At 41.4% G+C, this 19700-nt stretch overlaps 1 protein-coding gene across 7 annotated transcripts in view; it reads left to right on the forward strand.

The window, feature by feature from the left end:
• The first annotated feature begins 713 nt into the window (after positions 1-713).
• Positions 714-19700, forward strand: part of GPATCH2L (G-patch domain containing 2 like) — a 74704-nt gene continuing 55717 nt past the window's right edge. For 3 of the 7 annotated variants that reach the window (XM_042990179.1, XM_042990186.1, XM_042990184.1), the window contains exons 1-2: positions 714-785; positions 2993-3664. In XM_042990179.1, the coding sequence (XP_042846113.1) occupies positions 3003-3664 (662 nt within the window). In that variant the 5' untranslated portion in view covers positions 714-785; positions 2993-3002. Of the gene's footprint in view, positions 786-814; positions 2863-2992; positions 3665-19700 lie in introns of those variants that run through there. The other 4 variants (XM_042990181.1, XM_042990183.1, XM_042990180.1 and 1 more) reach the window with 4 other exon arrangements.

The raw sequence follows: 19700 nt of genomic DNA on the forward strand, positions 1-19700 counted from the left end.
CCTCTTTCCATACTGTACTCTCTAGAAGGAAGTCAGTAGCACAGCCCACATTCAAGGGGGTGGGAGTTATACTTCAGGGTAGATTATCTCAATAAGTTATTCAGACTTCTTCTGCACCAGAGATTTGTCTCCTCATCCTTGTTTTATTACTTTATTCATGTCAGTATTCACATCATTAGTTTATTTACATCAATATAGACTCATGGGTATCAATTTTATACTTAAAGTTATAATCCAATAGAACTTTACTGGTTTTGTTGCTGAAGGAATGCGTATTTGTAAGACTCTGAGTAATTCACTACAAAGCTATCGCGCTAACCTAATGGTGGTACCAACTCTCACAGTTAACAATGAGGATCCATTTCCCTTTAATTTCACACACCCTTTTTGAAAGCAGGTGAGCAAACAAGGGCGAGGCCCAGGTCCCTCCCTGCCAATTCCCCGACGCCCCCAAAAACAGACAAGGCCAGGCTGAGGAGGCGTGTTCTTCCCCTAACGGGGACCTTATCCCTTACCCAGCCCACCCTTAACCACCAACACGACAGGCCCGTAACCCCTTCTCCGGGCTTCCCCAAGGCCCCTCCCACCGTGGGGCGGAAGTGGGCGCGGCCACGGACAGGAAGCGTCTAGCCGGGGCGGGCCCTCTCAAGCAGCAGCCCCACCCACTCCGCTCCACCACCGCCCCACCCCTCCGGCCCAGACCGGAAATGAGGTCAGAAAGGGAAACCCCGGCGGGGAGACTCGGCCCCAAAAGCGGCGGCCATTGGAGGTGGCTGCTGCAGCTGGTGAGGGGGAGGAGTGGGTTGAGAGGGTCGGGGGCCAGGGGGCCGGCGCCAACGGGAATACCGGCTCCCAGCGGAGTCTGAGGGGCCGTGTGCGCCATGGGGCTGCGAAGGTTGGCGGGAGGGGCGAGGGTGGTTGGGCCTTGTTTTTCAGGGCCCATCGCCCCCATCCCGGGGAATAAGGTTCGGGCGTCTCCGGGGCGACACTCACCTCTTCTCCTTTCTTCTTTCTGGCGCTTTCGGGCAGGCGACAGCTTGAGGGCTTGCTGTCCCGAGCCGTGTTCGCCCTAGTTCTCGGAGGCGGGCCGGGGGCTTGGAGGGAGAGTCCTTCGAAACCAGCTTTTTCTCACATATGTGGCCATGTTGCGACCCCTGATCACGGAGGGAGCTTAGTCACCAGGACTTGAATTTTGGCAGTTTCTGCCCGAGCGAGAAGGGCTGAACCCCTGCCCCGGTGAGCCCAAATGAGAAGTTGCTTCCTGCCTCCTGCCTTCCTCCCCCCTCCTCCCCCCAGCTCCTCGCAACCCGGTCTTTCGCTCAGACCATACGCCTGCCTCTTTTTACTTCTATCCGTTTCCCGTGCTTTTCTTTGCGTGACTTAACCTTTCCTCTCCTCGAGTACTTGCTAGACAAGGGGGTTCTCTCGGACTATGCACCCGAGAGTGAAGGTGTGGGAAGCTCAAGGTTCTTCTGTCACCTGCTGTTGGACTTGCAGTCTTTTAGGAAAGGATTCTGCACAAACGACTGCAAGTTGTTCTGTCACTTTGTTTCACGTTTGTACAGTTCTGCCTGAGTTTTTAAAGCAGTAATTCTTTATTAAGGAAGTAGGTTTAGACGTGCTGTCCTCACTTCTGTTTTGGTCTTACAGGCAATTGCCTCCGAAACCCCAGTCATGGCGTTTTAAACTATTTCGTATTGCTTAAAGGGACGTGGGCATTTTATATTGTGTGGCTTTTGACACTTTGAGACGTTTTGTTTGGTTGGTAGTTTTGGAACTAGGTGTCCCCATTGCTCCCATCCATGTGGCAGATAAGCCAGACTACTGTTTTCTTCCCTTTGAAGTCGTTGGCATGGGGACAGCATGAAAATAGGTTTTAGAAAGTCCTTTGCAGAATGTAAACTGCATGAACGAAAATACCGTCTGAGAGTGGCGCCACACAGTTTTAAATTCTAATTACGGACTTGAAATACTTTGGGCTTAACAAGGGCTAGGGAAAAGTGCTAATTTAATATGTACTTAATAAGGTGTTGTACAAATTATATTAGACATTTCCTTTTAAAGGGGCATTCCAAAAATTGCTCCTACTGCTCTCATCCCTTGGAAGGTTTGCTTTTAAAGTGACTCCTGAAGTATGAGGGTTTGACAATAGGAAAGTTTAGAAAGCAGTTGGCTAGAAATCATAGAGACTCCTCCTGTGCGTTTCATTTCAACCTGTTATATCCTGCTCTCGTGCGATGGGTACTAAAGCACATAATTAGGGTGATCACTTAATTTTTTGAAGGATGGGAGAAGAGCTTAAAAGTTGCTAATTGTTATATATGTGTGTGTGTGTGTGTGTGTGTGTGTGTGTGTGTGTGTGTATGACCTACTCAACAAATGGCCTTCCCTGCTAGCTTCCAGGTGGTAGTTGGGACCATAATGGGTGCAGACTTACTCTGTTTTCTCCATTCAGGGGACAAATGTGGGTCACTACAGTTTCTTGGATCACTAAAAGTACAAGCAGACTTCCTTAAAGTGTGTCAGTGTGTTGTCTTCTCCCTTCCACAAGCATTCTTATTAGTGGCCCCAGACCATAGCACAGTTGTTTATCTATGGTTTTGAAGTTGTGTGTTGTTCTGCTCCTGTCTGGTGAGATATTGTCTAATCTTTTTGGATTTTATTATTATATAATTTAGTGACGAGTTTAATTGGGAAAAAAGGGGAAAGATTTATTTCCCTGGGTTTGCTGGGTTTTGCTAATATCCTGGTTGTGATCTGGTGAGTGTTGACTTCAGGCACTTAAGGGCCAAACACCTATTTTTAGTGGCTGAGAGGAGCATGGATGGTAGGAACAGAGTCTTAAGTGTAGCCAGATGAAAGGTGAGTTTATTTTCTGTAGATGGGGTGGGCTCTGCACTGCCATGATCTGGTTTATAAAATTATTCTAAAACAACAGATCCTGTTAAGGATTTCTTTTTCTTTTTTCTTTTTCTGGGCTTTCTTTTGGCAGATGTGGCCTCATGGATGAGCTGGTACATGACTTAGCCTCAGCCTTGGAGCAGACATCTGAGCAGAATAAGCTTGGTGAGCTGTGGGAGGAGATGGCCCTGAGCCCTCGGCAGCAGAGGCGGCAGCTTCGCAAGAGGAGAGGCCGGAAGCGCCGCTCGGACTTCACTCACCTGGCCGAGCATACCTGCTGCTACAGTGAGGCCTCTGAGTCAAGTCTCGATGAGGCCATTAAGGATTGTCGAGAAATGGCCCCTGTTGCCAATTTTAGTGACTCCGATGACACGATGGTAGCCAAACGGCACCCGGCTCTCAATGCCATTGTTAAGAGTAAGCAGCACTCTTGGCACGAATCTGACTCCTTTACTGAAAATGCGCCCTGTCGACCGCTCCGGCGCCGGCGGAAAGTGAAGCGAGTGACATCAGAGGTGGCTGCCAGCCTCCAGCAGAAGCTCAAGGTGTCAGATTGGAGCTACGAGAGAGGCTGCAGGTTCAAGTCTGCTAAGAAGCAGCGTCTGTCCCGCTGGAAGGAGAATACTCCCTGGACCTCATCAGGTCATGGGTTGTGTGAATCAGCAGAAAATAGGACTTTCCTAAGCAAAACAGGAAGGAAAGAAAGGATGGAGTGTGAAGCAGATGAACAAAAACAGGGCTCTGATGAGAACATGTCAGAATGGTGAGATCTCTCTTACTAAGTCAAAGATTTGCCTGCTTATTTTTACCCCGGGTACAAATTTACAGTCGTGATGAGTTCAACTTTCAGAACTAGCCACTGCAATGTTGCCTTTGTAGCCCTCCTTTAACCAGTCAGCTAGGGTTTATCTCTAGTTTTTTAAAGTACATTCATGATTCTATTTCCCTAGGTCAAGAAAGCTTTCTGTAATGAAACACATTGTTTCTAAAAATTGTTTAAAATGTGTATCTCACATGCATAACCAAGAATTTTATTTTAAAAACAGTTTACTGCTGTTTATACCATGTAGTTTATACATCGATATTGTTAGAACCAGGGTCTCAGCAGAGGCTGGTGTGTGTGTTTGTGTATGTGAGAAAATGCTGGTATTGGGCATGTGGAGTTTGTGTACGTTTCTGGTAAGCTTCCTTTACCCGTTAAGAGTCTTGACTTCAGATACCGGGCTATAATTCTGTTCTCTGCTACTTACGGTTTGACTCTGTTGAGTTTATTTTTTATGGCTGACATCCAAGTCGTCTGAAAGACATGGTGGGGCTTTGAAAATAACAGTATTGAATCCCATTAGTTTTCAACCGAATGTCATTGAGCCATAAAAATTTGTGTCTATTGGATGCATCTTTAAAATGTCAGTGTACTTTTGGTGACTTTGTTTTTTCCATCTCAGATAGTCCTAGGAACATTGATAAGCCCCACCTCGGTACTTTAATATTAATGTGTGGTATCTCTTTCTCAAGGAGGATGCTCTTGGTGTTTTTTTGTTTGTTTGCTTTTAATGTTTATTTATTTTGAGAGAGAGTGAGAGTTGGGGAGGGGCAGAGAGAGAGGGAGAGGAGAGAGAGATTCCCAACCAGGCTCCACACTGTCAGCTCTGAGCCCATCTTGGGGCTCAGTCTCACGAACTGTGACATCATGACCTGAGCTGAAATCAAGAGTCAGGCTGATTTAACCTACTGAGGCATCGAGGTGGCCCTCTTGGTGTTTTGAATGGGGGCAGTTCTTTGTGGTGAGGGACCGTCCCATGCTTCACAGGCTATTTGGCATCTCTACATTGTTCCCATCCCCTTCATTGTATCAAACCACATGCCTGTGTGGGTGCTGCCTAGTGGGTTGGTGGTCCCAGGGGAATGTTCAGGACTGCGCCGTATGGCAGGCACTGCTATTCGTACTTTATAGAAGAAGAGATGGAGGTTAATAGCGTTTAGATAATTTGCCCATGGTCACCCAGTGGCAAAACTAGGAATCAAATCTGATTCCAGAGTTCATACTTAACCACCATGTTTTGCTGCCCTTTGGGTTTGCCTTTTCCACTGCTCTTTCTGTCTCTTCTTACCTTTTACAACTGTAGAATATCTGGCCTTTCTTAGGACTTTGCTTCTGAAGTTTGTCTGAAAAACAAAGACACGAATCTTAGGAACTGTGTCGTGAGGCTGTGTCAGTAATCAGAAAGGCTGCCTAGGTCTTTATATAAGCCCATACCTTTTTCGGGGCGGTTTTTAGTCCAGCTTCAACAATTTTTCTCACTAACTTTATATTCGTGGGTTTGCACAACTGGTTAGGCTTATAATACGGCTTCTCTAATTTTCCTCTAATGTATATCCTAAGACCTATTTACCCAATATATATGTGTAATTTTGGGTTACAAAGTTTTTGTTTTTTTTTATCATGCTGTTTTTTTATTTAAAAAATATATTTTTAATGTTTATTTATTTTTGAGAGAGAGGGAGACACAGAGTGCAAGTCAGGGAGGGGCAGAGAGAGAGGGAGACACAGAATCCAAAGCAGGCTTCAGGCTCTGAGCTGTCAGCTCAGAGCCCGACATGGGGCTCAAACTCATGAAGCCATGAGATCATGACCTGAGCTGAATGAAGTCAGACACTTAACCAACTGAGGCACCCAGTTGCCCTTATCATGCTGTTTTTAATCAAACAAATGTTTAGTCAATTTACAGCTGTACACAATATCAAAACCCTCAATTGAGGTGTTCAAGTTTGTGTCAATATCGAACATATATTCCAAATAATTTACTGTTGAAAATCACGATTTGTTTTTTAAATTTGAGAGACAGAGTGAGAGCGTGTGTGAGTGGAGGAGAGGAGCACAGGGAAAGAGAATCTCAAGCAGGTTCCATGCCCAGCGTGGAGCCCGACACGGCTTGATCGCTGGGATCATGACCTGAGCCAAAATCGAAAGTTGATGGCTTTACTGACTGAGCCACCCAGGTGCCTTGAGAATAGTGATTTTTAAAAATTGTTTTTTGCAGTGATAGCTTGTGTATATTTCTTCTCATGACATAATTGTTCACTCTGTCTGCTCTTAAGATAACAGTCTAAGTGTGGTTCCAGATGCAGTCTGTAATCTAGTAGCGAGGCACTTTTAGTTCCTTCCTACCTCAGACACAGCTATTGCACGTATAGTCAGGTTGTGATAATAAACATTCTAGTCACCTGAGAGCCTGGATAAGTTGAAATAGGCAGCAATTCATATGAAATTCTTATTCTTTTCAATTTTTTTTTTAAATGTTTATTTATTTTTGAGAGAGACAGAGACAGAATGTGAGTGGGTTAGGGGCAGAGAGAGAGGGAGACCCAGAATCCGAAGCAGGCTCCAGGCTCCGAGCTGTCAGCACAGAGCCTGACTCGGGGCTCGAACTCACGAGCTGTGAGACCATGACCTGAGCCGAAGTCGGACGCTCAACCAACTGAGCCACCCAGACGCCCCTATTCTTATTCTTTTCAAATTGAGAAGACCCTGTTACCCTGTTTGGGCTATCTGCCTGGTACATGACTTCAGAGTTCTTTTAACATTCTTTTTTTTTTTTTTTTTTTTTGTTTATTTTGAGAGAGAATATGAGTAGGGGAGAGGCAGGGTGAGAGGGAGAGAGAATCCCAAGCAGGCTCCTCGCTATCTGCACATAGCCCAATGTGGGACTCGATCTCATGAACCATGAGGTCATAACCTGAGCCAAAATCAAGAGTCAGATGCTTATCGGACTGAGCCACCCAGGCGTCCCATCACTCTTGAGTTCTTTTAGTAACATGGATGCCCACGTTCTTGTAGCTATGAGGGAAATTAGGGTGGAATAGTAGCAGACTTAAAATGAGAACAATTCTTCTTTAGAATCTAATTATTTAGGGGTCTTAAATATGCCTTGACTTATATTGTTTCATCTGTAGTTACGAACAGAAGTGCCTTGTATTTTTTCCCCCTAAATCTACTCTGTGGAGAAAGAGGGGTGACTGACTTACTCTTTGACCACAAATTATGTTCAGCCTCTTACCAGTAAGATGGAACTAAAATCTTGCCTCGATTATTAAGCATACCTTATGAATAGGACTAGCATTAGAGTATGTTTAAGTAGATAATAATTTATGATTTGGATATTATACTATTTTGGTGAATTGATTCTCTCAAAATTTTCCTACCTTTGTTCTACATTAACAAATATTTTTAAGAATCTCCTTGGTTGCTCTTTCATAAATCTGCTTGGACGTGCATCTTTGTTCTCATACAGATCAAGTGTAGAACCTTACATTTTATCAGTGATATTGAAGATTGTCAGTGTGTATGATCCAACTTGTAAAATTATTAGGATGAAGGTGATCATTAAACTTAACTTAGCCTCATCAGTGGATGGAATTCTTTTAAAAAATACGTGTCAGGTGTTTTAGGTTTGAAAATGTATGTCTCAGCCGGGGAGCTGTATTTCTAATTTCCTTAAATTCACTTTACTAATTAACCATGGAATAGTTTTAAGCTTAACCAAAAATTCCTTTTCCTTTTATTTTTCTGTTCTTCCTTCAATTCTATGCCAACCAATCCCTCAAGAGTTTTGAGGAACTGGAAGTGGTTATGATACAATAGTTTTTTATACCTGCAAAAAGATCAGTTATTATTTTAGTAATTTTCCTGTGTATGTGCGTTCCATTCTAGAATGGAGAAATTCTTTTGTAAAATTCCTCTCTACTGTTTTTATTCATATTGTCTATATCGCAGGTATTTAGGTGATTCATAGCCTAATTTTACTCTGTTCTTCACTAACTCATCCTTTGTTTGTTCCCCTTAAATATAGTTTAGCTTCTTTGGTTTTTCTAAGTGAATTGGTTTGGTGTTGGCCTGAAGTCTCAGTCAGGAGCTTTCCTAAGGTGATGTATTAGAGGCCGATCTCACAGGAAAGAAAATATTCCCTTCTCTTGGAAGGCAAGTGACAGAGATAGAGTGCTAACCCTCCCCCCTCCTTTTCCAGCCCACGCTGACCTTCTGCGGCCCCTTGGTGCCTCTTGTTTTCTTATTTTTATAGAAAATCAATATCCCTTCTGACACAAACAATAGCTCAGAAGCAAGAATAAATGGGAGAAAGCTGAGATCTCTGTCCATCACCTCTCACTTTACCTCCCCAAACTCTTTAATTATGAGCATGCTTTGCTCCAGGTGTTTGTGACAGTGAAATTGCTAAATGAGGACCATTTTAACCAAAGATTGGGTGATCAGTAACACTCTATAGCAGTAGCTTGTTGGATCAATAGTATTCATTATTTCATGGTTAAGGTAAGTAGCCTCCTTTGCAAGTGGAGGTCATTAATCAGGGAATACTGGAAAGAATGTATGTGGTAGGTTGAGGTTGCCCTGTTTCCTATTCCATAACTGGAGATGCTGACCAAGAGTATATTTACCATTGTTGCAAATGGTACTATTGCATTTGAGAGTTCTGAATAGCTAGCATAGCGTGCGTCCATAGATTTATGCAGAGTTCTGCTAGTATATCCTTGGGAACAATGGAGAAAGACACCTTGGGAGATGGATTTGATACTACTGTATTTGAAAATCTGTCTCTTGAAAGAAGTGTGTTAGGATTATTCTGTGTGACTCCAGAGGATGGAGGTAGGGCTCATAAAAATGGAAAGCACAGAGAGTTAAGACGTTGCCTCATTGTCAAATACAACATTCCAAAAATTCGACCTCTGTAAGAATGAAATGAATTGTTTCACCGGGTAATGAGTTCTAGGTCACTGAAGGGGTTCAAGCCTGGGCTTGGTGACCACTTACTGAGTTATTGTAGAGTTGGCAAGACTGCACTGCATGACCTCTAAGGTCCCTTGTAACACTGAGACTCTGGAACTCTTTCCAGTCACAGCCTCCTTCCAGTGCATCATTGTAACTTCGTGGTGTAAAAAACATTTGATAAGCAATATCAGCTGCCCATTAAAATGCTTAGGAAGACAGAAAACATTGTAAACTCACATCGCCAGGAACCAGGACTTAGAGTTGGCCTCTCGCCAAGATAGCGACAAACCACAAGGCTGATGTGCAGTTGGAAGCCCACATCGGCAGTGCTGAGCCTACGCTGAAGGTATGTAGTGAGACCCTTCATCCTCTGTCTATAGTCAGGCCTTTGTTCAGAAACGCAAGGTCCATTTTAGTCAGAAAATCAGGCAGCCGCAGTGTGAGCCTGAGTGTTGTTCCGTCCTCTACAGTAGTCCCCTCTTGCCCAGTTTCTTTCTGTGGTTTTAGTTAACCCTCAGTCAGATGTGGTCTGGAAGCAGGTGATGCACCTTCTGACATTCCGTCAGGAGGAGGAGGAGTAGCCTAACAGTACGTCACAGTGCCTGCATGGTTCACCTCACTTCATCTCATTTCCTAGGCATTTTATCCTCTCACATGATCATAAGAAGAAGGGTGAGTAGAAGATATTTTGAGAGAGAGACCACATTCACATAACTTTTATTATAGTATATTGTTGTATTATTAGTTATTGCCTCTCTTTTACTGTGCCTAATTTATAAAATTAAACTCAATCATGGATACATATGTATAGGAAAAACACATGGTATATATACGGTTAGGTACTATCTACAGTTTCAGGCATCAGTGAGAGTCTTAGAACTTCTCTGCCGTGCGGAGAAGAGGGGATATTGTACTTCCCAATCTGTATCTTTGAGTTTCTGTTTGGAGGCTTTAACTCCCAGAATATACTTGGATAAGGAATTAGTGTTTTCTGTGTGTGTATTTGTGTTTGGAGTAGGAGGCAGTCACTGCAAATTCAGTCCTGGGAAATACATTCTCCAAGAATAAAGTTTATTGTTGGCATGGGGAGAGAAGAAAAAATCACTCTTAGTGGTGCATTCTAGAAATTGCAGTGTTTTATATATCTTTATATATTGTAGACTCTTGGAATGGGGTCAGAATAAGGCAGTGACAGAAGAAGATCCTGGCTTGGTCCCACATAACTATATGAGGTAAAAGCCTACCAGTGACACTGGGTGTTAGGCCAGGAGCTCTACACATTGTCTTGGCCAGTTGTAGATGTGGGAAGCATGTTACCTATATCCAAGAGAATAGAGAATGGGACCAGGGGTCATTTACACACCCTTTCTGTTGGCAAGTAACGAGATTCTAGATAAACCAGTTTTCAGCAAGAGGCCTTTCAACAAGTTCTGTGGAATAAGGGAAAAGGATCATTATCCTGAAAGTTCAGAGGAAAAACACATATCCAAAAATGATTGCCAGTGGAAACCAGAACATTTTAGAAAGTCTTCTTTAGGATGCGAAAAAGACATAGTCACTTTGGAATAGGAACAGTTAACTCATAAGGAAAGAAAGATGGCTATTTGCAAACCCAGTAGTATGGGAGGAAAAATGTAAGGAAATTGATGTAATTGCAGTGTTAAAACAAGACAATTCATTCTGTGCAAAATTGAGTTGATTTGGAAAACTTTGGAAGCCCTCCCAAGATGCAATGAGAGGAGGTGATAATGAGAGAGAAGTTGATAGATCTGGAGAACAGAAGATAGAGGCCCTGTCTATGAGTATGTAAATATTTCAAAGGAAGAAACTGAAGCATTGGAATAGAATAATGATTTAAAAAATAGAACCGAAGAGAAAAGGCATTCTTGGGTTGAAAAATTATAAAGATTAAAAGGGAAAATGAATGAACAGACACATACTACCTAGACCTATCCTGGCAGAAGTTTGCATTCTGCCTTGGTGCAGGGGTGGAACAGGTATAAAGAACAATTTTTGTTTTTTAATGTTTATTTTGGAGAGAGAGAGAGCGCGCATGAGCATGTGCAGGGGAGGGGCAGAGAGAGAGGGAGACAGAGGATCTGAATTGGGTTCTGTGCTGACAGGAGAGAGCCAGACGTGGAGCTTGAACTCATGAACTGTGAGATCATGACCTGAGCTGAAGTCGGACACTTAACCAACAGCCACCCAGGCTCCCTGGGTATAAAGAACAATTTTAAAAGGGATGAAAACAAGGCTGGCATTTATTCCTACAGTACTAAGTGTGAAGGGCTGCAGTTGCCTGTAGAATTTTGGAGCGGGGCGGGGGGGGGGGGGGAGATTGCTCTCCTACTCCCCCCCTGAATTTTATATATAGCCAAGATAGATTTCATATGGAAAAGCAGCAGAAAGTCATTCTTAGACATTCAGGTCTCAGAATATATGTTCTTTAAAAATTTACTCTGCAAAGACATTTCTTCTAACTGAAGATGAATCACTATTAGCTCTAAGAAAAGGTAAGTCGTAAAAGGATGGGTGGGCTTCTGTAAGGCACACCCCCCCCCCCCCCAGCTCAGTAGCAGAGTCCTGGGGCAAATCATTAAATCTTTACCCAGTATACCCGATTGCGGGGGCTGCACTAATAAGCCTGTGAAACCAGTGAGGCTGTTTCTTTGGTGGTATCCTCCGAGTGAAACCAGAAAACAAACTCCTTCACTATACATTCTTACAACTTATTAAGTTATTGTGGGAATAACTTTGCAGTTGGTGCGAGATATTTCTCTGAAAAACCTCTCCCTTGGTCATAGTTACTTTTAAACTCTGAAATCTGACTGTATACGGTTATAGATATGCCACCTTGACCCAGGAAAAAAATTGAGCAAAGATGTCTTTGGGCTCTGGGTCTAGGAGTGACTTTTCCTTTCTGTTTTTCTGAATTCTAAGACGATTTAAAATTTTTGTTAAGTGCATTATTTAATAAAAAGTTAAAATGAAAACCCCTTATCTTTTAACATGATGGTAGAGGCCATTCTCTCTTTCCTGTTTGTTTCTTTTAAAATTAGATGTAAAAGATCCGTCTTATTCAAGGTACCTGGTTAATAATCCAGGTGTTAACTTATTGATACCGCTGTTTTAATTATAGGTAATAAACGAATTCCTTATTTTAGTTGAGACAGGTATAAACTACTCTTACTCAGTTCTAAATTTATAGTCCTTTGTGGTTAGGAATATGAAAGAACCAGCGAGCTGTTAGGTCAGAGGACAAGGTGTATTTTTTCTCCCAATTATGAGAATTCAGAGATTTGTCTTATTCAAATTAGGAGCTTGTGTTAGGGCTAGAAAGTAGGGAGTTATTTTCAAAAAAGAATTCACAAAAATGCTGTATTATTTATTGTGTCAGAAAAAAAAAAAAAAAAAAAAAAAAAAAAAAAACAACTGCCCTGAAACTTAGTAGCTTTAAGTAACATTTACAGTTTCTGAAGTCAAGAATCTGGGAGTAGCTTAGCTGGGTGGGTCTGGTTCCGAGTCTCATATTGTCACAGTCAAATTGTTGACTGGGGCTGTAGTTGTCTCAGGGCATAACTGTGACTAAAGGATCCACTTCCAAGCTCACTCAGGGCTGTTGGCAGATTTCAGTTCCTTGTAGGCTGTTGGACTGTAAGTTCCTTTCCACGGGGGCCCCTCCACAGGGCTGTTCGTATTCTCAAGACATGGCACTTGACTTTCCCTGGGGGTAATGATTTGAGAGAGAGAAAGAAAGAGAGCATACCGGCCCTCACTGAGTGTCCAAGAGGGAAGCCACAGTCTTCTCTAATCTAATCTCAGAAGTGACCTCCCGTTACTTCTTCCTATGCCATTGCTCGTCACACAGACCAACCAGGCTGGGAAATACCAGGATGTTGGGATCATTGGGAGTCATCTGACAGTCTAATTACCACAGATGGCTCTCCATCTTCTGGAATTTTTTCCTGACTTAGTGTGAAGCTAGATTCAGGAATGGTATTTTCAGAGTAATATGTCCCTAGAATTTGGGGGAATGTTTTTACTTTGATTTCAAAGGAAGGGCATTCAGGAACTTTAAGGACAAGCGAAGGTATAGATAACTGAGAGTATATTTTGTTGTAAGTATGTATGCTGAAGGTGAATATTTATTTTTAAAATTCAAAATATGGCATTAAGATGGAGAGCTTTTTCCAAAGTGAGTCCCTAGTTTGTTTTCTGGGTGTTCAGCATGTTTGATGCATTTTTAGCTGATATAGTTAGAGTCAAAACATAGAGTTTCAGCTGTGTCTGAATGTTTTAACTAGCAAAAAGCAAAGGAACATTCTTTCCCAAGTTCAGTTAATCTGTTAGCATTTTCAGGAGAATGAAAATGAGAAGTGCTGAATTGAAAAGTAGCTCATGAAGAGAGAAACATGGAATTACTTGGTAAATGAATCTGTACACCATCCATGTTTTGGCGGCCATTCAGCAAGCTCATGGACTTTGGAAATACACCGTACTGGCTCTGACGTTTATTTGCTGTGTAATGTCGGGCAACTTGCTTGCCCTCTCGAGGCTTCACTACTTCACTTGTAATGTGAGGTTGACATAGTTACCTCGTAGAGTTTTGCAGTAGAAGAAATGTAATAATGAATGTAAAGCTCTTAGTACTTTGCCCGGCCTGTACTAGAACTCAGTAAATGATATTACTTGAATCAATAATGAATTCTGTATTAATAACTTCTATTAATGATTTGAACTATTATTTTATTATTAATAAACAATTATAAAATTATTGATTAAAATGATTAATATAGAATTGTTCTCTAATTAATACTTTTGTACTATCAATAATTTTCTTATTAATAATTCTTATTAATAATTTTCTGGAACTCCACTCAAGTACCAAACCCCTTCTTGAGACACTTCTAGCTTGGATATCTGCTGAGAGCTGTGTCTCCCTCTCTTGGATGAAGCCCCATATAGAGAACATAGTAGATTTCATAAGCCACATTTATTTTTCCATTCAAAATGAGAACAGATTCGAGTCCCATAGAATGTTGTTTTTTCGTTACTGGAGTATAATTGAGAGTCCTATAGAATTTAGATTACTATTTAATAAAAAGACTGTCAGGGAATTAACACTATCATCTGCTAAAATAATAATATTGGAGACATATGAGAATTAGCACCTTAGAGGTAGCTTCTGAATCTTTCATCCTTTGGCTCTGTATAAGATTCTAGAGTCTACAAAGTGGGTTCACATACCTCATATCATCACATCCTCAGAACAGCCTTGCAGGAAATAGTATTAGAGAAGTGAAGTGATACGGCATGAAGGCCACAGAAGGGGAAGCAGCAGCTGATCTGAAGGAGTTCATTCCATATGTAACATTTGCTGAATGCCTGCTGTGTGCCGGGTGCCGTGCTAGGCATTGGGGAGACTGAAATGAGCAAGATCTTACCCTCTTTCCCAGTCTGGATCTCTCTCTCCTCTCTCTGCCTGGGCTGGGCAGGGAGGAGTGATCTGTACAACTCTTGAGTAGTTTCAGTTCTACCAGTTGGCCTGAAGGTCCAGCTACCTTCTCGTGATTCCTGGGATCCAGAGGCCTCAGGCTCTTTGAGGCCCTGGCAAGAGAATGGCATTGTTGCTACTATGGGATGTTGACCTCTGTCCTTGAAGGCCGGCTTTATCCAGCAAAAGTGCACAGCCTCCTCTCTGAAGTGGTTTTCCTTAACAAGATGCCCTGCCCGCTTCGTCCTGTGCTTTATCACTACAGACGAGGGTTCTCCCCTTTGGCACTACTGGCATTTTTGAGTCACATAATTACCTGTTGTGAGGGTTGTCCTGTGCATTGTAGGATGCAACGCTCTACCCGGTAGATGCCAGTAGGACACCAACTCCCCCTCCCCTGCTCCAAGTCCTGACACACAAAAATGTTTCCAGACATTGCCAGATGACCCCGTGGGTGCAAGGTGGGAGTGGAGGTGAGGAGAAGGGGGTAAAATTGCTTTGAGTTGAGAGCTACTGCTGATGTTTCTAGGTGCTGATCTGGGATTTTCACTAGATTGATTTTGCTTTCACCAATAAGCGTAAGTTTCAGATTTAGAGAACTTAGTAAGGCCAAAACATTGATCTCTTCTATAGAATAAAAATACTGTAGTTTTTAAAACTTTGTAACTGAGAGTTTTTGCTAACTTGAAAAAATACCCTTTAATTGCTCCTCAAAAGGGCAAACGGTTCATTTTCAGAACTTGGAAGGAAGAGCAATTCAGATGAAAGCATTTTAAAGTTCATACCAAGGTTTACAATATTGAGCTCAGAGTGTTTGCCCTGGAATCAATGATTCAAGTGGATGGGGGGTATCAGTAGTGTTTTATTAGGCTTGATTCCTGTGTTAATCTCCTTCTCTGAGAGTGGATGCCAATCACCTGGTCTACCAAGAGTGTCTTGGGTTACCAAGATGCCCAGCAGGGAAGGTTAGAGGGATAGACGTGTGATAAAACAGAAAAAGCAAAATGTTCTTTGCAGTGTGTGACGTGCGGTAGGTGATGTGATGGAGTGTGAGTGGTAACTGGAACTTCTTTCAACCTTTTCATATGTTTCAAAGTGTTCATAATACAATGTTGGAGGAGGGAAGCCTCTGGAACCGCAGGTTAGTGTGACTTTCTTTACACTTCTGTTTTTTCAGCTCGATGTGGTTTGGTTTCTTTTCTAACATATAATAATAATTAGGTAATACAATTGGTGGTCTAAAACCCAGGCTTTAATTTTATTTGTGTCTTCTTTAAAATGGTGGCTATGCTGCTGAATTCAGTGTGGGAACATTTTTTAGGGACAACCACTGTAGAGAAGTGTGATGTATTATTACTGTTTTTACTCACATAGAAATACTTTTGAGGTGTTTTCTGATTTCTAAGATGGGGAGATTTCCTCAGTGTTACATGGTTAAATTGTAGGCTTGCACACCCCCTTATTTGCAGAGTATTATTCATTGGAAAGCATTCTTCCTTTTCACATCCTTCTCCCGTGGTTTAGACTAGGTTTCTTATAAAATGTACACCTTTATATTGTTACTGAGACGTTTCTTTGTTAGTTTTAGGACTGGGTAGAGTGGTTTCTGGTGTATGGTAAATAGTCAGTGCTTACTAAGTGAATGAGTAGAAGTTTAGGAGAAATGGGGGAGGGGGCTTTTCCTCCTTTTGCTGTGAGAAACTAATTGCCCTAATTTTTTGAATTTTTTGAATGATGTATAAATTATTTGTAGGGTTAATACATTTTTAGAAATTTTAGAAATATTCTAGGAGGATTTTATTTTTAATGCAAACTATTTATAGGTGAGAACCATGTGAGAACAGGGAGTCCAGAACAGCTCCCAAAGCAAAGACAGGAGGCATTGCTGCCTATAGGAGTTGCTGCCATTTTAGGAAAAGATGAGATTTCACACCTGCTATCTTTGTGGGTTTTGTCTAGTTAGTTTTTCTGAAGATTAACAAAGGCTGAGTTTTTGTCTTCCTGACTAAACTTCAGAGGACCACAAGTAGAGTGGACACTAAAGGTAGGATCACGCTTTTTTCTTATAAAAATCAGGAGCAGAGCTTTTTTCTCCTTGCCTAGTAAAAAGGCTCATGGCCAAAAAGTTATAAACAAATTTGAAGGTTCTGAGATAGGAAAAACATGTAGGATTCTGTCACCTTTTAACTTTTTGACCTTGTGAACTACAAAGGTGCTAAAAGAAACTTATGTTTATTGAAAGGTAGCTTAGTTTTAATAGACCATTAAACATTCTGTTTAGTTAGCTAAATTAACATTTTCTAAAAGCGTTTATTTTTATTTATTTTGAGAGAGAGAGAGAGAGAGAGAGCAAGTAGGGGAGGGACAGAGAGAGAGGGAGACAGAATCCCAAGCAGGCTCCGCACCATCAGCACAGATGTGGGGCTCGAACTCACGAACTGTGAGATCCTGACCTGAGCCGAAATGAAGAGTCGGATGCTTAACCGATTGGGCCACCCAGGCACCCCATAAATTAACATTTTATAGTCGACTAAATCGCTATTAAATCTCACTAAGCTGATTTTTTTCGAAGAAGATCTCAGAGCCAGAAGTGAATGAAGTCTTCAGGACTGGACAACTTTGTCTTATAATTTGGAAGGGGAAATATTTGCTTCTACTTTCTAGCTAGCACTACATTTTTGCATGCTGTATCATAGTGTTTATGTGCAGACATGCCACGAAGTTCCCACTTTTGTCTTTTTTCTCATCAAATCATGCTAACAATTTCTTACGTATGATTAGATTTCCACAATGCAAGTTCTTCTGAGGGAATAAATAGAATTAGCAGATGCTATCCAATGTACTGGTTACTTCCAGATACCAGTAGACTGGTGATACTTTTATGTCATAAGCATGCTGTAAGACAAACTTATTTTCTCTGTGAAGAAAATACTTATCTCCCTTGATTATAGTCTTAAAATCCTGGTGATATTTCTGTAACATCATTGCCATTCCTCGAATTAACTATATACAGAAAGCTTATAGACATGTTTAATCCAGGCTCTTTCAGAAACCGTGAGTCCTCTTAAATGCTGTCGACAAAAATAGAAAAGGTACAGTGACACGAAGGCTTTAGGTTACCAGCACCTTTCTTGATCCAGCAGATTTCTTTGAGCTTACCCCCTTGGTTTAGAATACAGGCAGAGAACGGCATCCGTGCAAAAAAGGATCAAGGGAGCACTGTATTTTGTAGTACTTACAGGTGGCTGGAAATGAATGGGGAAAGGAGTTGATAGCTTTTGTAATAAAGCAAGCAGTTTAAATTTTATAATGGTAAATACTCAAGAGTAGAACTTGTAGTACATGTAGAGTAGGGATCAGCAAACTTCCTCTGTAAAGAGCCAGATAGTAAATATTTTAGGGATTTGCTTGTGATATGTTCTATGTTGCCACCACTCAGCTTTGAAGTTGTGGTGTGAAAGCAGCCATCGATGATATGTAAATGAATAACTGTGGCTCTGTTCCAATAAAACTTTACTTATGGACACTGAAATTTGAATTTTGTATCATTCCCACGTGTCACAAAATTCTTCTTTTGATTTCTTTTTTTGCTGTAAAAACCATTCTTAGCTCACAGGCTAAAATAGGTGCAGGCTGTCATGTGCTGACCCCTAAATCTCAGTTAGTGATACTGCAAACTAATAAAGTGTATATAACGTGCTGATGGGATAGAGTATCTGTTCTATAGCTTAATGTGCTTTTTTTAAGGCCTGCTTACTGCGAAGAGGAGTTAAAATAATATCAAATTTGGTCTATCTTTGAGGCCAGATGAGGATAATAAAGTGGTAATATGAGAGACTGTGTAGTAGAACTCAAGGGAGTTAGACCACTGATGTTCTCAGGAATTTGCTAAAAATACAAAAGTAGCACCATTAAGTTCAGCAGGCACAGTTCCTTGAACTCAGAAGTAGGAAGGGTGCAGTGCTCAGGGAGGATGGCCTCTGGTTTTACCCGCAGAGTTCCTTGAAGATTCTAAATCCATCAGAATCCAGTAGTATAGTTTTGTGACACATTTCTTACGACAACACCCGAGAAAGTTCTCACTTATCAGTACAGAAGAAAAGAAAATGAAAGAACGTTTAAATAAATCGAGTTATGTTTTATTGGCTCTTGCTGCAGCAAATTTCTTGGATCTCTTCAGAGATAAACTTAAGCGAGGAAAGAGCACAGCTACTTAATTTAATCAGCAGTTTAAGGATTTCATGTTGGCAAGATATTTGGACATGTTGCAAAAATACAAAATATTTTCACATTTTTGATCCAGAAATGTAGACTGGGATTTTGCCAAGCCTATTGCTTATGCAGTATGATAAGAATGTTTCTTCCTTGCTCTGGTTCCTTCCATCTTTTAGAGTAGGTGAAAAAAAATGGCGAGTTTGGAAGGAAACACTCCCAATCAAGGGAATAGCTAAAATTGTAAAGAATAGGGAAATTTTTCCTGAACCAGATCAAATTTAATGGAGATTAGGCCCAAGACATTGCAGCATCGGAAGAGGCAGAATCAATTGTTAGTAATAGCTCAGAAAATGAAGCAAATTGAACAGAATTCTACAGAGCAGAAGTTTTATTTCATTGGCTTCAAATGGAGTTTGTTTATACCTTTTTATTTTACTTTATTTTATTATTTTTTTTTAATTTTTTTTTAACGTTTATTTATTTTTGAGACAGAGAGAGACAAAGCATGAACGGGGGAGGGTCAGGGAGAGGGAGACACAGAATCTGAAACAGGCTTCAGGCTCTGAGCTGTCAGCACAGAGCCTGACGCGGGGCTCGAACTCACGGACCGCGAGATCATGACCTGAGCCGAAGTCGGCCGCTTAACCGACTGAGCCACCCAGGCGCCCCATATACCTTTTTATTTTTAACCTTCTGTTTTGATAATGAATTTTGTTGGGTCCACTTCATATTGGGAAGACATTAAATTTAGAAAATGTAACTTTGGTCGTACTGACTCTTTTCCCATTCATGGATTTTTGTTTGCCGCTTTGTAAATGGGAACAAAACTTGAAAGATGCTACATGTCTTAGAGTTGGACAGTTTCATTTGAAACCGAGAGTTAACAGTATTTAAAAAAAAAAAAATCATTGGTAAATTTGTGTTGTTTAATACATCCAAGCAAGTTGAGATTAGTTTTGTGAGCCTTAATAAATAACTTTTTTTTTTAAGTTTGTTTATTTTGAGAGAGTGAGTGGGGGAAGGGCAGAGAAAGAGAGGGCAGAGAGAGTCCCAGGCAGGCTCCGTGCCATCAGCACTGTCAGCACAAGGCCTGACGTGGGCTCTGTCCCACGAACTGTGAGATCATGATCTGAGCCAAAATCAAGAGTTGGACCTGTAACTGACCGAGCCACCCAGGTGCCCCACTAAATAACTCTCCAGTGCTAACCTAACAAAGTGACTTTTGGTATTTTTTAAGTACTTTGAAATAGAAGTATAAGTTTTGGAGGTTTCCCTAGGTTTTGTTTTACAGGAAAATAAGCTTTCCTC

Source organism: Panthera tigris, chromosome B3 (genome assembly GCF_018350195.1).
Source record: "Panthera tigris isolate Pti1 chromosome B3, P.tigris_Pti1_mat1.1, whole genome shotgun sequence".
In the NCBI taxonomy this organism is placed as follows: Eukaryota; Metazoa; Chordata; class Mammalia; order Carnivora; family Felidae; genus Panthera; species Panthera tigris.